At 42.7% G+C, this 19290-nt stretch overlaps 1 protein-coding gene across 1 annotated transcript in view; it reads left to right on the top strand.

The window, feature by feature from the left end:
* The window catches only part of LOC115471374 (Fanconi anemia group A protein-like), a 152551-nt gene that overhangs the window by 54234 nt on the left and 79027 nt on the right, over nucleotides 1-19290 (top strand). The window contains exons 8-13 of the mRNA XM_030205072.1: nucleotides 1140-1252; nucleotides 2047-2129; nucleotides 7239-7272; nucleotides 9260-9326; nucleotides 15247-15359; nucleotides 15912-15988. Coding sequence (XP_030060932.1) covers nucleotides 1140-1252; nucleotides 2047-2129; nucleotides 7239-7272; nucleotides 9260-9326; nucleotides 15247-15359; nucleotides 15912-15988 — 487 coding nt within the window. The remainder of the gene's footprint in view (nucleotides 1-1139; nucleotides 1253-2046; nucleotides 2130-7238; nucleotides 7273-9259; nucleotides 9327-15246; nucleotides 15360-15911; nucleotides 15989-19290) is intronic.

Genomic DNA, 19290 nt, shown 5'->3' with positions numbered 1-19290 from the left:
CACCTTCAACTAGGTGGATCACAAATCAACACAAAACTACACTGGCTTCCACTTAAGGAACGCATCACTTTTAAGGTGTGCACACTAGTCCACAAGATCATTTACGGCGAAGCCCCAGCCTACATGTCCGAGTTGATTGACTTACCACCCAGAAATGCTAGGAGATCTTCCCGAACATACCTCAACCTCCATTTCCCTACTTGCAAGGGCGTGAAATACAAGACGCTACACGCGTCAACCTTTTCTCACACGAGCACGCAGCTTTGGAACACACTGCCGCGCAACTTAAGAGCGATCCACGAACAAGCATCCTTCCGCAGATTACTGAAGACCCATCTATTTGAAACAATTTACGGAAAGAACCAAAACACATAGAGTCCACACTCACTGTTCATCAATGCATCATACATCCACTTATGATCTCCCATCCCCCATAATTCCACATTACTCATACATTTACTCACAGAAATATGTACACCATATGCCTTTGTGTCTTAACACTGCCCTTAAGCTTCCCATTGTCTCCTCCCAATGTCTCAATGTTGATGTCCCATTGTGATGTTCCTAATGATAATTCGATTATCTCGCATAACTTGTTCAATATAACCCATAACCAAGTTGTAACAAATGTATTTTCATTATTCTTATCTTATTGTAAGCCACACTGAGCCCGCAAAGAGGTGGGAAAATGTGGGATACAAATGCAAACAATAAATAAATAAATAAATAAACATACATAATAAAAAAAACGTAAGACAATAACAGGCACCAGAGTATAAAGGTAATGGACAAGATCAATCCCATGCATGTTCAAACAGATTGAGCCCTATTACCACATAGTACTTGGAAATTGGGTTTCCTTTTTCGTTTTCTCTGTTAGGTAATGGTTCAGAATGTGTGTAACTCCCCATATCTATCTCCCTGCTTGTATTTTATACTGTGCATTGTTTGTAGAAACTTTTAGAGGAGTCTGTCTATGCTGGAAAGTGGAGCAGCAAACTGATTTGCTTTGGAGTCTGTAGCAAAGTGAATACTCTGTGAGCAGAAGGAATCTGTTAACAACTGTTTTAAGAGAGGCAGTCTTGTAGCTGGGTGTCTCTAGAGTGAGCACTGAAAATACTGTTATCCTATCTCGGCAGCGCTCCAGATCTCCAGGCTGCTGTGGACTGGCTCTACACTGAATTGTGCTGCCTGTGTGGGCAGATGGCAGCCTGTTCCTCCGTTTCTGAACTTCCTGAGACCATCCTCTTAGGTAAGACAGAAGCACAACAGAAGGCTCCGAAGTCTGCACTACACTCTCATCTAGAAAAGTGACATAGAGGCATATTTTCAAAGCACTTTGGGAGGCTAAGTTCCATAGGTTTCTATGGAACTTTGGGAGGCTAAGTGCTTTGAAAATGAGCCTGATAACGTGGAACTTCTTTTCTTCTTTGTCAAACCCAATAAGTACCTGAATATATGTAAACCGCTTTGAATGTAGTTGCAAAAACCTCAGAAAGGAGGTATATCAAGTCCTATTTTCCTTTCCCTAGTTGCGATTCTACATGGAATGTTGCTAGTGGAGGAGTAAAGTGGCTAGTGCAGTGGACTCTGATTCTGGGGAACTGGGTTCAATTCCCACTGCAGCTCCTTGTGACTCTGGGCAAGTCACTTAACCCTCCATTGCCCCTGGTACAAAATAAGTACCTGAATATATGTAAACCGCTTTGAATGTAGTTGCAAAAACCTCAGAAAGGCGGTATATCAAGTCCCATTTCCCTTTCCCTCTCTGAGGAAATAATTTCCCAGAGTACAGCAGTCATCGGTTCTTGCATGAACCCCCCTCTTCTTCTGCAGAAATGGGTTATAAGTGATAGTTTTTAGCTTGTGTGATGTAACTACATAAATACATATAGAATGGCATTTTGGACAGATAATTATTTTTCTTGAACTGCAGCAGGGGTCACATCTTATCTTAACTGGAAATAGACTCACACTGGTGCAATATCTTGTTATAAATGGATTCATGGTGTAGTAACAGGTGTCATTCATCATTATTTCACTCAGATGTCATGCTGCTACTGGTCCAGAATGGATTTCAATGCTTTGTAGATGTGGCAGGGAATCGGGAACAAGCTAAAATCCTTCAGGTAAGGGCGTGAAGAACCAAGTGTTAATGGCAGATGATGACGCAGTCTGTCCTCATTCCTGTCTTGTAGTGTGATTCAGTAATGAAAGAAAATCAGCACCACTGTCTTAACAAAAAACGAAGGTTCATTAGCAAAGCAAGGCAATTAAACGTTGTTTTAATTTTCACACAGTGGAGGATAAAAATAAGAATTGCTATGGTGAGTCAGAAAAAAAAGTCCATCAAGCCCAGTGTCCTTTCCAACAGTAGCTGATTTAGGGCCCAAGTACCTGGCAGGATCCCAAAGAAGAAGGCTTTGATGCTTGAAGTTGGACTTGGTTCAACAGATTAGCCTCATACATTTATTTAAGCTGTGTGCGTCTCCTCTCAGTGACAGTGAGAAACAAGCTGCACCAGTTACGTTACTGGAATAGAGACAGGACTAAAAAATAAAATGAGAAACTCTGAATATGTGGATCCATCTGCAAGGTCTGTGTCACCCAGAAACCATAATGAGACCATTCTTTTTTAATTCTATTAAGAAGTTGTCAGTTCCAGCGGATATTCTAGAAGGAAGGAAGAGATAACAAAAGCAGAAGGAGGCAGAACTTTTTGACCTCTTCCCTTCTGTGTTGCAGTTAGACCACAGTACACATTTACATATCGGGTCCCCACAAGAGCATAAGATGTGCCGAGCTGAGATACGCCAACAGTGGCCTGTCAGTTCCAAGGTGTTCATTTATTTTAAGGTTACAATACCTGGTTAGTTCTCCTTCTCTACTGTGACATCACTACTTTCGATGGTCTGATATTGATGAGTAATAGGCATAATCACTTCCTGATTCTCAGCTGAGGGCGCCATCTAATGGATGCGTGTTCATATAGTGGAAATAAACCAGTGCTCTGCTCCTTATTGTAAGGCTCAGGAGCCAGTGGCAGCTGCCATAAACACTGAGTGTGGCTCGCTGACTCCTCCCCCAGTACACACTCTCCTTTCACTTCCTCCAAAAGAGTGGTTCTGATATTGCCTCTGGAACAGTTTGTGTTCTAGCACCAGATGCTTCTTGGGGTGCCTGAACACCTGGGTGTTATGGAGACCATGAGAACACTATAGGAGTTTGGGTGACCTGAAGCTCGTGGCGTGCCAGAAGAAAGCAGGAGGTGGGGAGAGAATTGGGTTGCAGGGGATGGGGTAGGGATAGGATTGTAGGAATGGATGGGTTTTGAGACTCCGTAGGCTGGGGTGGCTGAACATGTGTATGGGAGAGAAGTTGGGAAAAGAGAGTTTTGGGAGGGAGATGGGCTGGGGAGGGGGGAAGAGTGTGAGGGAGCAGACTTTGAGTTACACTCACTCGGGAGGCGGTTCTATAAGTGAGTTCATCCTTTTATGTGCTGTGTGGTGACATCCTATTCAGTAATGGTGTCTGAGGACCCCAGAGTCCGTTGTAGAATAATAATGTACCCTGGTATTGGCACACTTTACATTTACAGACCTTCAGTTAATGTCGGCCATAGACCTGGGGTAACTGTAGATGCCTAAATGCAGGAAGGATGCACATAACATACAGTATTCTGTGGATCGTGTGTGTAAGTGGCAACACAGCCCATGCCCCCCCCCCCCCCACTCCACCTGTGTGAGCACCCCGTTTTCATTTTCACGCTGTGCCCCTACAGAATAGCAATTAGTATAAGCGTGCCCTGAACTCTCCAAAGTACTGGTGTTTGGTATATTCAGGTGTGCCGGTGGCATGGACGTGTGGGGGCCTCTTATAGTTTTGTCCTTAAAGTGTCATGAGAAGGATACCTCTGTCTGAATGTGGTCTTGCCTCACACACTGAAGATTTGTTTTTGCCAGAGTGGCCCCCTACTTGAAAAACAGCGAAGGGCTTTACACAGTTAATCATCTGATAAACATGAGGAAGATAATTGCTTTATGACTGGGAAATGTCTGTACACTGTCATCTTTTCCAACTGTCTTCACCAGTTCTGATTACAGAGGTGTCATTGTGTGAAAGTGAAAGGTTAAGATCTATTTCCGTTCTTAAGCTGTCTTATATGATGAGCTTTATGATTTGGGTTGGCAGTTGGTTTATTGTTGTATAAAGGTTAAATATTATCTATATGTAATAAAGCAGCCTTGAGAACTGTGAACAGTGTGAGGTATGTATTTTTTGTTCCTGCTCAGCTTGGAAAATTTCTTGATAAGGAAGTCTCTTAGGAGGAACGGACGGTATAGGTTTATGGGCAAGGTTTTTGTGGATTTGGATAGATTTACTTTGCTGTTTCCCGTTCATGTGGGAAATTTTATATTAATTCTGAAATTAAAAAAAACCTTGAGTGTACAGAGTAGGAGTTGTTTCTCCAGATGTTTCTGTGTTCCCCTGATGACACATACCTGGCCATACACAGCTCCATCTATGCACACAAGTCATCAATAGGTGTGTAGTTGGTAGGGCTGTACCGAATGTTCGTATTCGATTAGATTCGTCCCTGAATATATTATTTGCATTCAACCTAATAGTGATTTCAATTTACATAGTAACATAGTAGATGACGGCAGAAAAAGACCTGCACGGTCCATCCAGTCTGCCCGACAAGATAAACTCACATGTGCTACTTTTTGTGTATACCTTACCTTGATTTCTACCTGTCCTTTTCAGGGCACAGACCGTATAATTTGAATAAGAATAATCTGGGGTTCTACTATGCTAAATTCTACTGAAATAAACACTTGATTTCACATTGCTTCTTTTATTATTCACTAGTAAAAAAGGCCCGTTTCTGTAGGCAAGGAAACGGGCCTTAGGCAGGCAATTCCCCCCCCCCCCCCCGTGCTACGGCCCCCTCGAACCCCCCCTTCCGTGAACCTGTCGTTCCCTCCCCCCCCCCTCCCCCCGTGCCAGCGAAAACTGCCACCGCCGTTGTTGTGCTACCTGTGCTTACAGCTGAAGTGTTGTTCTTCCCTTCCCGTAGGTTCTTCAATCATCTTGTCTGGAAGTTCCTCTGCGTGCATCTGACGTCAGACGCACGGAGTTAAACTTTCTGAGAAGATGATTGAGGAACCCACCCGAAGGTAGTGCACAACAGCGGTGGGAGGGGGGGTGCGGTTTTCGGCGTTCCGGGGGGGGGGGGGGGATCGACAGGTTCGCGGGAGGGGGTGGGTTTCGAGGGGGCCGTAGCGCGAGGGGGTGACAGCTGATTCCGAGGCAGTAGGGAACCTTGCAATCAGCTGTGTTGACGTCAGTGACGTCCGTGCGTGTCTGCCTCGCAGACCACTTGCAGCCAGGTAGCCACGGTCCCAAGCATAGAACGTTGGAGGTGAGATTTATTATATAGGATGTTAAAGCTCCATGCCCATTATTCATATTCAGCCGAATAAAAAAAAAAAGGCTCTTCATTACAGCTGTAGTAGTTGGGGTAGTGCATAGTTGGATATGTGCCCAGCTGGGGCGGTGGTTGGGTGCACTGACCGCACATTACAATAAAATAGCTTAAAATCCCAGAAATATCTGTCAAGTTTTTTGCAGATTACAAAAGATTGACTAAACAACTAGAATGTCGCAATTAAAACAACCACTAAAAATAAAAATTAAACATCGTCAATCAAGACTAGATCTTCAAAGATTTTCCAATGAGGTAGGTCTTTAGTTTTATAGACATATAATTAGATTGGAGTCGTATATCTATCTATTTATAAGCCATCCCAAATCTAAGTAGCCTGATATGTGAAAGTTTGTTCAGCTTCTTGAAAGGTTTCACACCACTAGTCTCAGAAAAAAAGAAGAATCAATTGTTCTTTAGATTGAAGTGATCTTGAAGTGATCACATGTCCAAATATAGTCAGAAACCACAGTCACATCCACCCTCTTTTCTCAGCTACTTATGTATTTTGGTTATGGAGTAGAGGAGCCTAATGGTTAGTGCAGTGACTTGAGAACCCGGGGAACTGGGTTTGATTCCCATTGCAGCTCCTTGTGACTCCGAGCAAGTCGCTTAACCGTACATTGCCCCAGGTACAAAATAAGTACGTGTAGATAATATGTAAACTGCTTTGTAACCATAAAAAGGCAGTATATCAAATCCCATCCCTTTTCCTTGTATTTGAAAATCTATATTTTTTTTACAGTATTTTGATTAGTCTAAACCATATTGGGAGGGCCTTTAGACCAAAAGTACAGTATATAAACTCCAGATTAGATTAGATTAGAAGCAGGGCAGGATTTAGCACCTAGTGAGCTCTAGGCAACCAAGTGCATCAGGTACCCCATTGTATTATATTGTAAAATGTACATAAGGGGGGGCCCCCATGAGGTTTTGAGTGCAGAGGAAACCTGGGAGGAGGAAGCAGCAGGCAAAAAGCATTTCTCATCAACTCCTGCCAACTGCAGGAGAATAGATAGAGCTCTGCAACCTGGCAGTGGTGGCTTTGGTCCCATCTCCCCCCCCCCCCCCCAATGCACGCGCGCACACACTTTCTGCCTGCAGCCTTGAAATTTATTGAATTAGCACATCAGAGAGGGCTCATTCTAAATATTGGGGCCCTAGACACACACCTAGTTTTCCTATACTTTAATACTGCCCTTCTTAGAAAGTATGGGTTCTATTAATCCTTGAGTTGACTTGTGAATGCTACCTTCTCTTAAATTTCCCTCTGAAGACAAGAGAGCCTAAGACTCTTGCAGTTCGTTTGTCACTGTGATGTTCGAGAGTATTTCTGATTGTGTCCCTCTACAAAGATGTAAACTAAATTAAACTTGAAACTACACGTTCACTGATTTTATCGCCTGCAGGCATTTTCGGATTCCAGGTGTGCTGGTTTCAGACAGGGGTAATATCAGTTGCTCAAAGCTGTAAATGGATAGAAAGGGGTTTGTCATACTTGGTTTTTCATTTCTGTACTCTATTTATGTTAAAAACTTATAATCCGCTTTAAACCTAAGCGGCTTCCTTAAAAATAAGTTATTAATACACATACAATAAAACACAGACATGGTACTGGACTCCTACCGTATACACACATAAGTTCCCCCATGAGGCAGTCAAGAATGTTTGACAAAAAAGCTGAGTCTGTTTGCTATTCTCCAATGTTGCTTCCTGGTGAATGATTGCAGTTTCTATTTTTTTTTCACAGATCTCTTTGGCTGTTCTAGACAAAATGCTTTCATGTAAGTGCTGCTTCTTTAAAGGCAGGGGTGAAGATGATTTTTTATTTTTTTAGGTGAAGTGATATCTTTTCTAGTTTAAAGACAGTATTTTGGGCCCTCAGCCTCCACAGCAAACTTGGGAGTGATTGTAGATGTCCCATCCTGCTTCTTGCACAGATACGTCTTCTGCGTGACATTGAATACTATAATCCAGAGGTTCACTTTTTTTTTGATAATGTTTTTGTTTGTTACCTTTGCTTTCACTGGTAAAGATTAGAATGGATAAGTGCTGCTTGGATGTTATTTAGAGAATGTCTAAAACATAGTCTCAACTTCCCATGTTCTTATTTTCTTAATATAACGTTAGTCTTTGCTGCTTATTCTGCTTCCTAATAAAGTATCATAGAAAAGCCACCATGCTTGGTACTTGGAGATCTTACAGGCCTTGCGTTTTCCTCAGTGTGAGCATAGACGGTCGGTAGCCCAACTGTTTGGGGAGGCTAAAGGGGGCGGAGCTTACCTCCATACGCTCCGTGGCAGCGACGTCAATGAAGAAAAAGACACTACAGGCTCACCGCCAGCTTCTCCCTTCTCTCTGCACACAGTGACCCGCCCTCACGGAAACAGGAAATGCATCACCGCAGAAGGCGCGACACTGTGTGCAGAGAGAAGGGAGAAGCTGGCGGCAAGCCTGTAGTGTCTTTTTCTTCATTGACGTCGCTGCCACGGAAATAAAATGTCAAAACGCACGGGGCGGGGGGCGGGCTGCATTGCAAACGGAAGTCCACGATTGGGCTGGGGAGGCTTAGCCTCCCCAAGCCTCTTATACGGGGCACCTATGAGTGTGAGATAAATTGAAGTGCTCTAATTAAAAAAACAAACAAAAAAACACACACACATACGCTGTCCCTGTGAACTCAGAAACGTGCTCGCCTGTCCTTTATTAGCTTGTATTAAAGGTCTTGGAGCTGAAGCATAATAACATAACGTAGTAGATGATGGCAGTTAAAGACCATCCAGTCTGCTCAACAACCAATAGCTTAAGGTATGTATACTTCATCTTGATTTGTCCTTGCTATTTTCAGTGCACAGACCGTAGAGGTTTGCCCGGCACTGGCCATGTTCTCCAACTACTGAAGCGGAAGCATTGTATATAACTGGGGTTTAAACATTTAACACAGATAAAACATTTCTGATGCAAAAAAAAAAAAAAAAGTATTTTAACTGGTCAACAACGATCCACAAAAAAAGTGTATTTATAAACTCATCTACTGTAAAATAAAATATGCTTAGTACTTCAAAACCAAAACTGAGAAACAGGATTACATGAAGATGAGCCTTAGAAAATCTTTTTTTTTTTTTTTTTAATTTATATGAAGTCTTTATTAAACAGTAATAAAATACAATGGACTCTGAAACCAGGTCAACAGTGTACAAATACAAAACTTTCAAGTCAAACAGAAGCACCGGATTCTCGCACATTTCTTTTCTGAAAACATCCAAATTTGTTTTGCAGTAAACTTCATGAAAATTTTTTTTTTTAAGAGTATATAGTTATTGAATTACCCCCACCCCCACCCCTTATCAGTTCCCCCATCAAACCAATCCCCAAAGAAGCTCTCAACTCCCACACCTATACAAGCACTGTTGCTACTCCTAACCACTTTTGGTAGCGGCAAGAAAAGAGTTCCAAGTCAGGTGCCATTTACTTGTCTGATGTGTTTAAGCCTTAGAAAATCTTTTAATATTATTTGTCCCTGAGGAGTTTTATTTTCAGAATGATGGGAGTTCAGGCTGAGATATCGCAGCCTTTAACCCTCTTATCCACAGGGGTAATTTCACTGTGAATAGGCCTTTTTCCTTTGCCTGTTACAGATCAACCTTTGTGTCCCTTCTAACAGACCCTCCTGCTGGGTTTAAAGCAGTATGCTATTATTTCTGTATTCTTTGCTGGATCTTACCTCCTTCAGGTGTGTTCTTAGTTTGTGTGTTGTGTTTTTGGGCTCAGGGTTGCTTGATGCTGTTGCTGCAGAATCACAAGAAGATTCCTCCAGATTACAGACAGCCAAACACTGGTAGGAAGTTGCTTTTATGTTGAGGCTCTTGACGTGCTTTTTGTTTATGGCATGCTTCTTATAGTTTTTCAGCATGTAGAAGTGCAGTTGTTTTTCAGAAAATGTCATCGGTGCACCTGGCGATGTGTACTTGGGAGCAGTGGCGTAGCCAAGGGTGGGCTCGGGTGGGCCCAGGTCCACCCAGTAGCAGCACACCTATGATATGGCTGGCAGGGATTCCCAAGCCCCACCAGCTGAAAACTCCCAACAACTGTCCCTCCTGCTTACCTTGTAAATAGCAGTAGCAGCTACTGATACATACTGTGCACTGGCCCCACAGCCTTCCCTCTGATGTATTCCCACCTATGCAGAAACAGGAAGTTGCATCAGAGAGAAGACTGTGCAGCGAACATGAGCAGTGTGTATTAGTTGCTGCTCACTGTCAGTGAAAATCTGTTATTTAAAAGGTGTGCGGGGTGGGGGGGATGTTTGAGAGACTATATGGCATGCAGGCTAGAGAAGGAGAGACCAAATCACCTGTGGGATGGGGCGGGGTTCTTCTGCCCACCCATCTTGGGCCCAGGAGTGGAGGAGTGGCCTAGTGGTTAGGGTGGTGGACTTTGGTCCTGGGGAACTGAGGAATTGAGTTGGATTCCCACTTCAGGCACAGGCAGCTCCTTGTGATTCTGGGCAAGTCACTTAACCCTCCATTGCCCCATGTAAGCCACATTGAGCCTGCCATGAGTGGGAAAGTGCGGGGTACAAATGTAACAAAAATAAAATAAAATTGGGTGTCTGGCTACGCCCCTGCTTGGGAGGTGTCATTAGCAGATCACAGAATCCTATCCTAAAAGAGAATAGAGGGAAGAATGCAGATGCTTGGAAGAAGTGAAGGGGAACAGTGCTTTGTGGAAGAAGGCAATCAGGCTTATTTTCGAAAGAGAAGGGCGGGCGCCCATCTTCCAACACAAACCAGGAGATGGGCGTCCTTCTCTCAGGGGCGCCCAAATCGGCATAATCAAAAGCCGATTTTGGGCGCCCTCAACTGCTTTCTGTCGTGGGGACGACCAAAGTTCACGGGGGCGTGTTGGCAGCGTAGTGAAGGCGGGACTGGGGCGTGCCTGACACATGGAAAAAAGAAGGGCGTCCCTGACGAGCACTTGGCCGACTTTACTTGGCCCATTTTTTCTTGCGACTAAGCCTCAAAAAGGTGCCCGAAGTGACCAGATGACCACCGGAGGGAATCGGGGATGAACTCCCCTTACTTCTCCAGTGGTCACCAACACCCTCCCACCCTAAAAAAAAAACAAAATGTTTTTTTGCCAGCCTCTATGCCAGCCTCAAATGTTATACCCAGCTCCATGACAGCAGTATGCAGGTCCCTGGAGCAGTTTTAATGGGTGCAGTGCACTTCAGGCAGGCAGACCCAGGCCCACCCCCCCCCTACCTGTTACACTTGTAGTGGTAAATGTGAGCCCTTCAAAACCCACCAGAAACCCGCTGTACACACATGTAGGTGCCCCACTTCACCCCTTAGGGCTATGGTAGTGGTGTACAGTTGTGGGGAGTGGGTTTTGGGGGGCTCAGCACCCAAGGTAAGGGAGCTGTGCACCTGGGAGCAATTTCTGAAGCCCACTGCAGTGCCTCTTTAGGGTGCCCGGTTGATGTCCTGGCATATGAGGGGGACCAGTGCAGTACGAATACTGGCTCCTCCCATGACCAAATGGCTTGGATTTGGTCATTTCTGAGATGGGCGTCCTTGGTTTCTATTGTCGCCGAAAATCAGGGCCGACCATCTCTAAGGTCGACCTAAATGTGGAGATTTGGGCGTCCCCGACCGTATTATCGAAACGAAAGATGGCCGCCCATCTTGTTTCGATAATACGGGTTTACCCGCCCCTTCGCGGGGACGTCCTGCGACAACGGCCCCAGGAAAACTTGGCGCCCTGTTCGATTATGCCCCTCCATGTATTTCAATTAATTCTGTGTTTGATTAGAGGGTGCACAGTGCTTGCCAAAAAAGAAAAAAGGAAAATTATTAAAGGAAAAGCTGCAAAAGGCAACCTATGCAAGTATAAGAACACTGATAGGATGTTTTAAAACAATTGAGCAATAATGCATACAGAAATAGAGAAAAGATTTGGAGAGGAGTGAAAAAAGAGGTGCTACAGCACAGGAATTGAAGGTCTATAGTAGATGAAGATAAAGAGCAGGAAGGAGAGAGTTGTCTGGGCAGAGTAGAAAGCAGAATGAGGAAGAAATGTGGGACAAGCCAGTGAGTAGAGAAAGTTGCACAGGAGGATGTGAATAATTCGGAACAGGCCACAGGGTAGAAAGGAGAGAGATCAAGAAGATGGTACGGTGTCCTGATCTGCATGGAAATTGATATGTTGTGATGGGATTCAAGAAAGGGAAAGACTGCAAAGTTAAATCTCGCACCTTAAAAAAAAAAAAAGCACTTCTTCCAACAGTGGCCGATCCAGGTCGTATGTATCTGGCAGAAACCCAAATAGTAGCAACATTCCAAGCTACCAATCCCAGGGCAAGCAGTGGATTCCCTCATATCTATTCAATAGCAGACTATAGACTTTTCCTCCAGGAAATTGTCCAAACCTTTTTTTTTTAAAACCCATATATGCTATCCCCTGTTATCAAATCCTCTAGCAACGAGTTCCAGAGCTTAACTATTCACTGAGTGAAAAAATATTTCCTCCTATTTGTTTTAAAAGTATTTCCATGTAACTTCATTGAGTGTCCCCTAGTCTTCGTACTTTTTGATCGAGTAAAAAATTGGTTCACTTTTACCCATTCTACACTACTCAGGATTTTGTAGAGCTCAAACATATTCCCCCTTAGCCATCTCTTTTCCAAGCTGAGGAGCCCTAACCGCTCTAGCCTTTCCTTGTATGAGAGGAGTTCCATCCCATTCATCATTTTGGTCGCTCTTTTTTTGAACCTTTTCTAATTCCGCTGTATCTTTTTTGGAGATACTGCAACCAGAATTGAACTCAGTACTCAAGGCGAGGTCACACCATGGAGCAATACAGAGGCATTATAATATTCTCAGTCTTATTTACCATCCCTTTACTAATAATTCCTAGCATCCTGTTTGCTTTTTGGCCGCTGCACACTGGGCAGAAGATTTCAGCGTATTGTCTACAATGACACCTAGATCTTTTTCTTGGGTTCTGACTTATAAGGTAGACCCTAGCATCAGGTAACTATATGATTCAGATTATTCTTCCCAATGTGTGTCACTTTGCATTTGTCTATATTAAATTTCATGTGCCATTTGGATGCCCAGTCTTTCAACTTCTTACGGTCTTCCTGCAATTTTTCATAATCTGCAAATGTAATCAAGTCACTTGCCATTCTGATTTCCAGATTATTCATAAATGTTAAATAGGACTGATCTCAGTACAGATCCCTGCAGCATTCCACTATTCAACCTCCTGCATTGAGAGAAATGGCCATTTAACCTACCCTCTGTTTTCTGTCCAATAACCAGTTCCTAATCTACAACAGAACATTGCCTCCTATTCCATGACATTTTAATTTTCTCAGAAGTCTCTCATGTGGACGCTGTCAAAAGCTTTCTGAAAATCTAGATACAGTACATTAACCGGCTCACCTTTATCGACGTGTTTATTTACCCTTTCAAAGAAATGAAGCAAATTGGTGCGGCAAGATTTCACTTGGCTGAATCCATGCTGCCTCTGTCCCATTAAGCCATGTTTGTCAATGTGTTCCATAATTTTATTCTTTATAATAGTTTTCACTATTTTGCCCGGCACTGACGTCAGGCTTATTGGTTTGCACCTTCCCGAATTGCCCCTGGAACCCTTTTTAAAAATGAGTGCTACATTGGCCACCCTCCAGTCTTTAGGTACTACAGACGATTTTATTGACGGGTTACAGATCACTAAGAGCGGATCAGCAATTTCATGTTTGAGTTCTTTCAGTACCCTAGGGTGCGTACCATCTGGTCCAAGTGACTTACTACTCTTTTAATTTGTTGATTTGGCTCAGTATGCCTTCCAGGCTCATGGAGATTTCTTTAAGTTCCTCTGCATTTTCACTCTTGAAAACCATTTCTTCTTCCATAAAGACCAAAGCAAAGATATCTCCGCTATGGCCTTGTCATTCGTGAGTGCTTGTAGCAGCCTTTAATTTTTGAAAGGACAGCTATGATAAAATGAGGAAAATGGTTAAAAGGAAGCTAAAAGGATCAGCTGCAAAGGTTAGGACATTAAATCAGGCATGGGCGTTGTTTAAAGATATCATCTTGGAAACCCAGACCAGATGCATTTCACACATTTACAAAGGTGGAAAGAAGAGAATCAGGCATGGACGTTGTTTAAAGATATCATCTTGGAAACCCAGACCAGATGCATTTCACACATTTACAAAGGTGGAAAGAAGAGAAAACAGCCACTGTAGTTAAAAGGTGAAGTGAAAGGAGCTATTGGAGCCAAAATAACTACCTTCAAAGAATGGAAAAAGAACCCAGATGAAGAAAATAAGGAGCAACATAAGCACTTGCAAGTTAGATGCAAAGCATTAATAAAGAAGGCTAAAAGAGAATATGAAGAGAAACTTGCTGCAGAGGCTAAAACTCACAGTTGCAACTTTTTCAGATACATCAGAAGCAGAAAGCCTAAGAGGGAATCCGTGGGACAGTTACATCGTGAAGGAGCAAAAGAGGCACTTGGGGAGGACAAGGCCATAGCTGAATGAATTCTTCGCTTCAGTCTTTAGGGAAGCAGATGTATCAGATCTACCTGTACCAGAAATGGTTTGCAAGGGTGATTATGTGGAGGAAGTGAAAGAAATCTTAGTGAAATTGGAAGACATACTGAGCCAAATTGACAAATTAAAGATTGATAAATCACCTGGATCTGATGGCATGCATCCAAGGGTACTGAAAAAAGTTGAGCATGAAATTGCTGATCTGCTGTTAGTAATCTGTAACCTGTCATTAAAATCGTCCATAGTACCTGAAGATTGGAGGGTGGTCTATGTAATGCTGATTTTTAAAAAGGGTTTGAGGGGTGATCGGGAAATTACAGAAAGGTAAGCCTGACATCCGTGCCGGGTGAAATAGTGGAAACTATTATAAAGAATAAAAATTTGGAACACGTTGATAAATGTCTTAAAGGGACAGAGTCAGTATGTTTCAGCCAAGGGAAGTTTTGCCTCACCAGTTTGCTTCGTTTCTTTGAAGACATGAATAAACATGCTGGTTGATGTAATGTATCTGGATTTTCAGAAAGCTTTTGAGAAAAGTAGTGAAAAACTTTTTAGATTATATCAGGATGCTTTTTGACCTAGACAAATGTGTCAAGACAAATATCCTTGGAAGAAAATTGACAGAACTGAAAATTTCTTTTTGATTGACGATTATGACATAAAGGAATTTGAACAGGAAGGTGTATATAAGTATCTAGGATTAGAGGAGGTGCAACAGTTCAGCAGAAATTACTGAGAAAAGATCAATTAAAAAATTATAGAAGATCAAAATTGATTCTGAAAAGTGCTTTAACAGCACAGAATAAGATACAAGCCATCAATCATTTAGCGATTCCCATACTTTCATAGAGCTTTGAAATTATAGACTGGCTCAAAGATCTTGAAAAGCTAATGTTTGAAGAAGAAAATTCTTCCATGACTACAAGATAATTAATAAAACCCAATGTAAGCTAGGACTGTACATTCGTAGAAGTAAAAGATGAATGTGTGCACAGTGAAGGCACTTGTAGGTGAGTAGGAGAAGCCTGAAGTATATGCTCAAGTGGGCGGAAGCCAATGAAATAAATTGAGTCAAAGGATTACATAGTTTAACAGTACTGGATAGATGGCTCAGTAGGAGATCTCTGAGGAACAGGTTGAAATAGTGTAAGCTCTTAATTTACATTCGGTGTTCCCATTGTTTTATTTACAGGTTAAACACCTTTGAGAAGCTGATGAGCAGAAGTACAATTTCTCTGAACTTTGTGGAACAGTTTTTCATTCACACCCTGACACAGATTCTCACGTACAGGCCTCTACTGAAAGGTAAATGGAAATGAAGGTTGAATTGACAGGTGGTGCCTAGCTAGGCTTCCTCTGCACCGTAACCACTAACTGGAACTTCTCTGTCCATCCTGGAGTACAGCCATCCCCTTCTTGACCTCTCCTCAGTTTCTAACCCTTGCTATCCCTGTTTTTGCTGTTGGAGTTCCTTTCCATTGTTTTTACTTATTTTATAATTTGTCATTTTTACTTTTTGTACACTGATTTACCCCTTGAAGGGTGGTATAATAAGTCTAATAATAAACTAAAAATAAGTCTCTGACCTGGCAGAAGATAGGGAAGCCAGTGAAAGAAAACTTGACACAGGCTGGAGTGGGAGAGAAGGACAAATCCAGGTTGTTGCGTATTCAAACAAGAATTTTAGAGCTCTGGGGGGGGGGGGGGAGTAAAGTGTTGTTGTTGTTTTTTTTTGTTGTTGTTGTTTTAAAGCTTCGTTTCTTGGATCCCAGCTTATCAGTCACTGCTTAGTTTAAAACTCTGCAGCCATAGAAAAGCAGCATATTAAAACGCATCCTTGGTTTTCCTCTGCTGCAGTGTCTGATGCTGTTCGTATGCAAGGTGATTGGAATTTTGCGAAAACCTGTCCACTGCTCACCACCTTGTACCGCAAAGTAAGTCTGAAGAACCTTTTACAACATTCGGACCATATTGGTTATTTATAGATGTAGTTGTAAAGATCACTCTAGTCTGTCTGTTGTGTATTTACTGTTTTAATTTTGAAACAAGAAAAAGAGGATTCAAACTGTGTACAGTACCATTCAGTTTCACACTTTCAAAGCAAAAGAATCAGATCATAGGTACAGAATAATGTGTAACAGATTCTTTAAATCCCTGTTGCTCCCACAAGCTGCAGGCAAACAAGTCAGATGCAGTAGTCGGTCATCTTTATTTGATTTTTTTTTTAATCTGTATTTTTATTTAGAAGTTTTATATTCAGCAACAGTACAGTATAAGTGAAGATACAGTGAGCCCGAATGTGATACATACAGTTGACCCAAATAATGTTTGAAACACCCTACCAGAAACCCAGAAGGGCATGCAAAACCACAGATCTTTATTTCATTTTGTGCCAATTAAAATAAAATGTCAAAGCGGCTTGACTGGTGAGGAACAGAATAAAAAATATAGTCCAGAGTATCAGGATGTAATATTTATTTATTTATTACATTTGTACCCCGCGCTTTCCCGCTCATCGCAGGCTCAATGCGGCTTACATAGTAACAAGAGAATACAATCTGTAGGATCAAAATCAACAAAGGAGGTATGTGGTAGGACAACTGAATAAGGAGTAAATGGAATAGAAGAGGTGTGAGAGAAAGGATAGGGATAGGTAAGGAGGTGGGGCAATAAAGGAGAAATTGGGAAGAGCATGGAGGGTAATAAGGTTGGTAGGAGATATATATATATATATATATATATAATAAATACCAGGAATATCCTATATAATAATTCTCACCTCCAACGTTCTAATGTGCCTGGGACCGTGCCTCCCTCGGAGGTGGTCTGCTAGGCAGGCACGCACTGACATCAGTGACAGCTGATTCCGTGTTTCCCTACTCCTCCACCTGCCTGGGAATCAGCTGTCACTGCGCCGCTCCCTGCCACTTCGGAGCAAGTGGCAGGGAGTGGGGCAACACAGACCCCTCCCCTCGCCGCATCACCAACCCGCCCCCCCTACCCGACGAGCATGAACACCCCCTGCCCCCTCACACAACTCCCACTGAGTTCCACACTCCGCCCTCCCTCCAATTTCAACACCCCCCCGCGTTACGGCCCCCTGTACCCCCCTTCCGCGTCCCTGTCGACCCCCCCTTTCCCGCCGAAAACCGTCCCCCGCCGCCGTGGAGTACCTGTGCTGGCCTTCACGGCGTTACTTCTTCAATGATCTTCTGTTCAAGTTCTTCTGCGTGTGTCTGACGCACGCAGAGGAACTTCAACAGAAGATCATTGAGGAAGCAACGCCGCGAAGGCCAGCACAGGACTTCGGCTGACGGGGGTTGGGGTCCCCCGTCAACACAGGTACTCCATGGCGGCGAGGGACGATTTTCACTGAGAAGGGGGGTCGACAGGGTCACGGAAGGGGGGTACAGGGGTCCGTAACGCAGGGAGGGGGTAAAACGGAGGGAGGGCAGAGTCTGGAACAGCGAGGGAGGGTGGGGGATGGCCTTGCTAGCACCCGTTTCCTTCCCTTAAGAAACGGGCCTTTTTTACTAGTGTAGATATATAATAAATACCAGGAATCAACTAAACTCCAATTATGTACTAAGTCAGTGAGAGATTTGTGTGATTTAGGTGGCTTGTAGCGAGCTGAACATTTTCTGTCCAAAATTGAGTTCATTGGGAGATTCATGTCACCTCCCATATTTATATGATCAGTGTCTATTAACGAAACTTGGTGTTCTAAATCTTTGAAAAACTGTGGTTGATCAGAAGTAGCAGAATATACATTAACTAGTGCATTTGAAACCAAATTTAATTTTACCATCTCCTTTCATTGTCTGTATGATGTGCTATCACAGAACTATTAACATTTTTAGATAATAAAATAGCAACACCAGTTTTCCTTTTCAACCCAAGAGAGAAAAAGCAGGAAACCAAGTAGATGTCAAACGATTCTGAAGCTGATAAATGAGTTTCCTGATTAAAAGCAATAGAAGTATTTAAGTGTTTTAGATATATTAAGATTTTCTTCCTCTTTATGGGATGGATGATTCCTTTAACATTAAGTGAAACTAGTTTTAAATTCCTCGCCTCTGAGTACAGTAATGATTATAACTTTGCTTACATGTAATATGGTCACAATAAATACTAAGGAGAACATTAAACAGAAACTGCAATGCACAGCAAAACTGTAATGAAATATTGAACATAATCAGAAATATTAAATATTCCCACATATCTCCCTGTGGAGTAATTGGGAGAGAGAAGATGAAAGATCAGGAGAAAAGCTACAACTGAGAAATCCACCAAGAAGTACATTCAATTGTGTGTTGATTACACAGCCTTATAAGAGTTAATAATTGAACTGATGTCCAGTGTAAGGAGACAAATTAACTGGTTGCCATAGTAATTTCTTCTTGATCTCTGATAAATTGTTCCAAAATAGCTGGATCTGTTAGTCTTGGTAGTGATTTTCTTGCTTGCTGCAAACAGTAAACCATATCTTACATTAAGTGCTTTGAGCCCTGGGTCTGAAAGCGAAGTCAGGGGGTATGAACAAGTTTATTACCGTTTCATTTAAATGCTTGAAGGGTTTCAGAGACTTGTGGATAGTACAGGATTTTCATGACTAAGAGCCAAGGTAGCTTTTGAGATCAGCTGACATGCGATGGGACACGATGAGCCCTTTCAATTTCAAAAGAGACATAAAAAAAAATTAAACAGTGTTGGTAATAACGGTGAGCCCTGGAGACCAATAATTAGAAAGCTATAGTGCTTTGAGCCCATCGCATTGAAGACTGTGTTTCTCATCTGAGAGGATTTCAGACTTGCAGGAGTACCATCAGGAGTGGCTTCTAAGGTGATAGTTTCACACTGGATCTAGGAGGCTATGGAATCAGCCTGTTGTTCAGGAGCATCCAGTTCCTTCAATTTTCGTTCAGCTCGCGGTCAGACCTTTTTGTGGGTCAAGCATAGGCTGATTTTGTTGCAGGAGATTTGCCTTGTTGCACTTCATTATTTGTCACTATAAGTTAGATGTTCAAGCTTGGCAGGGACGAGTGTGTTGTCAGCTGGGTTGTCTGGAGCCTGCCCTTGATGGAAACTGATTTAGTACATCTGGACTGGTCTGAAGGGACAATGAGGAAGGGGAAATTAGATCGATCTTGCTAATTTTCTTCCAGACCAGTTAAGAATCTACTCGGATGATGGTTGGAAGTGAAGAACTGGTGATGGTCTTTTGAGAGGTGGCAAG

The sequence above is a fragment of the Microcaecilia unicolor genome, chromosome 5, assembly GCF_901765095.1.
Source record: "Microcaecilia unicolor chromosome 5, aMicUni1.1, whole genome shotgun sequence".
NCBI lineage: Eukaryota > Metazoa > Chordata > Amphibia > Gymnophiona > Siphonopidae > Microcaecilia > Microcaecilia unicolor.
The sequence above is the reverse complement of the archived record's forward strand: the minus strand, read 5'-3'. Positions and strand labels throughout refer to the sequence as shown.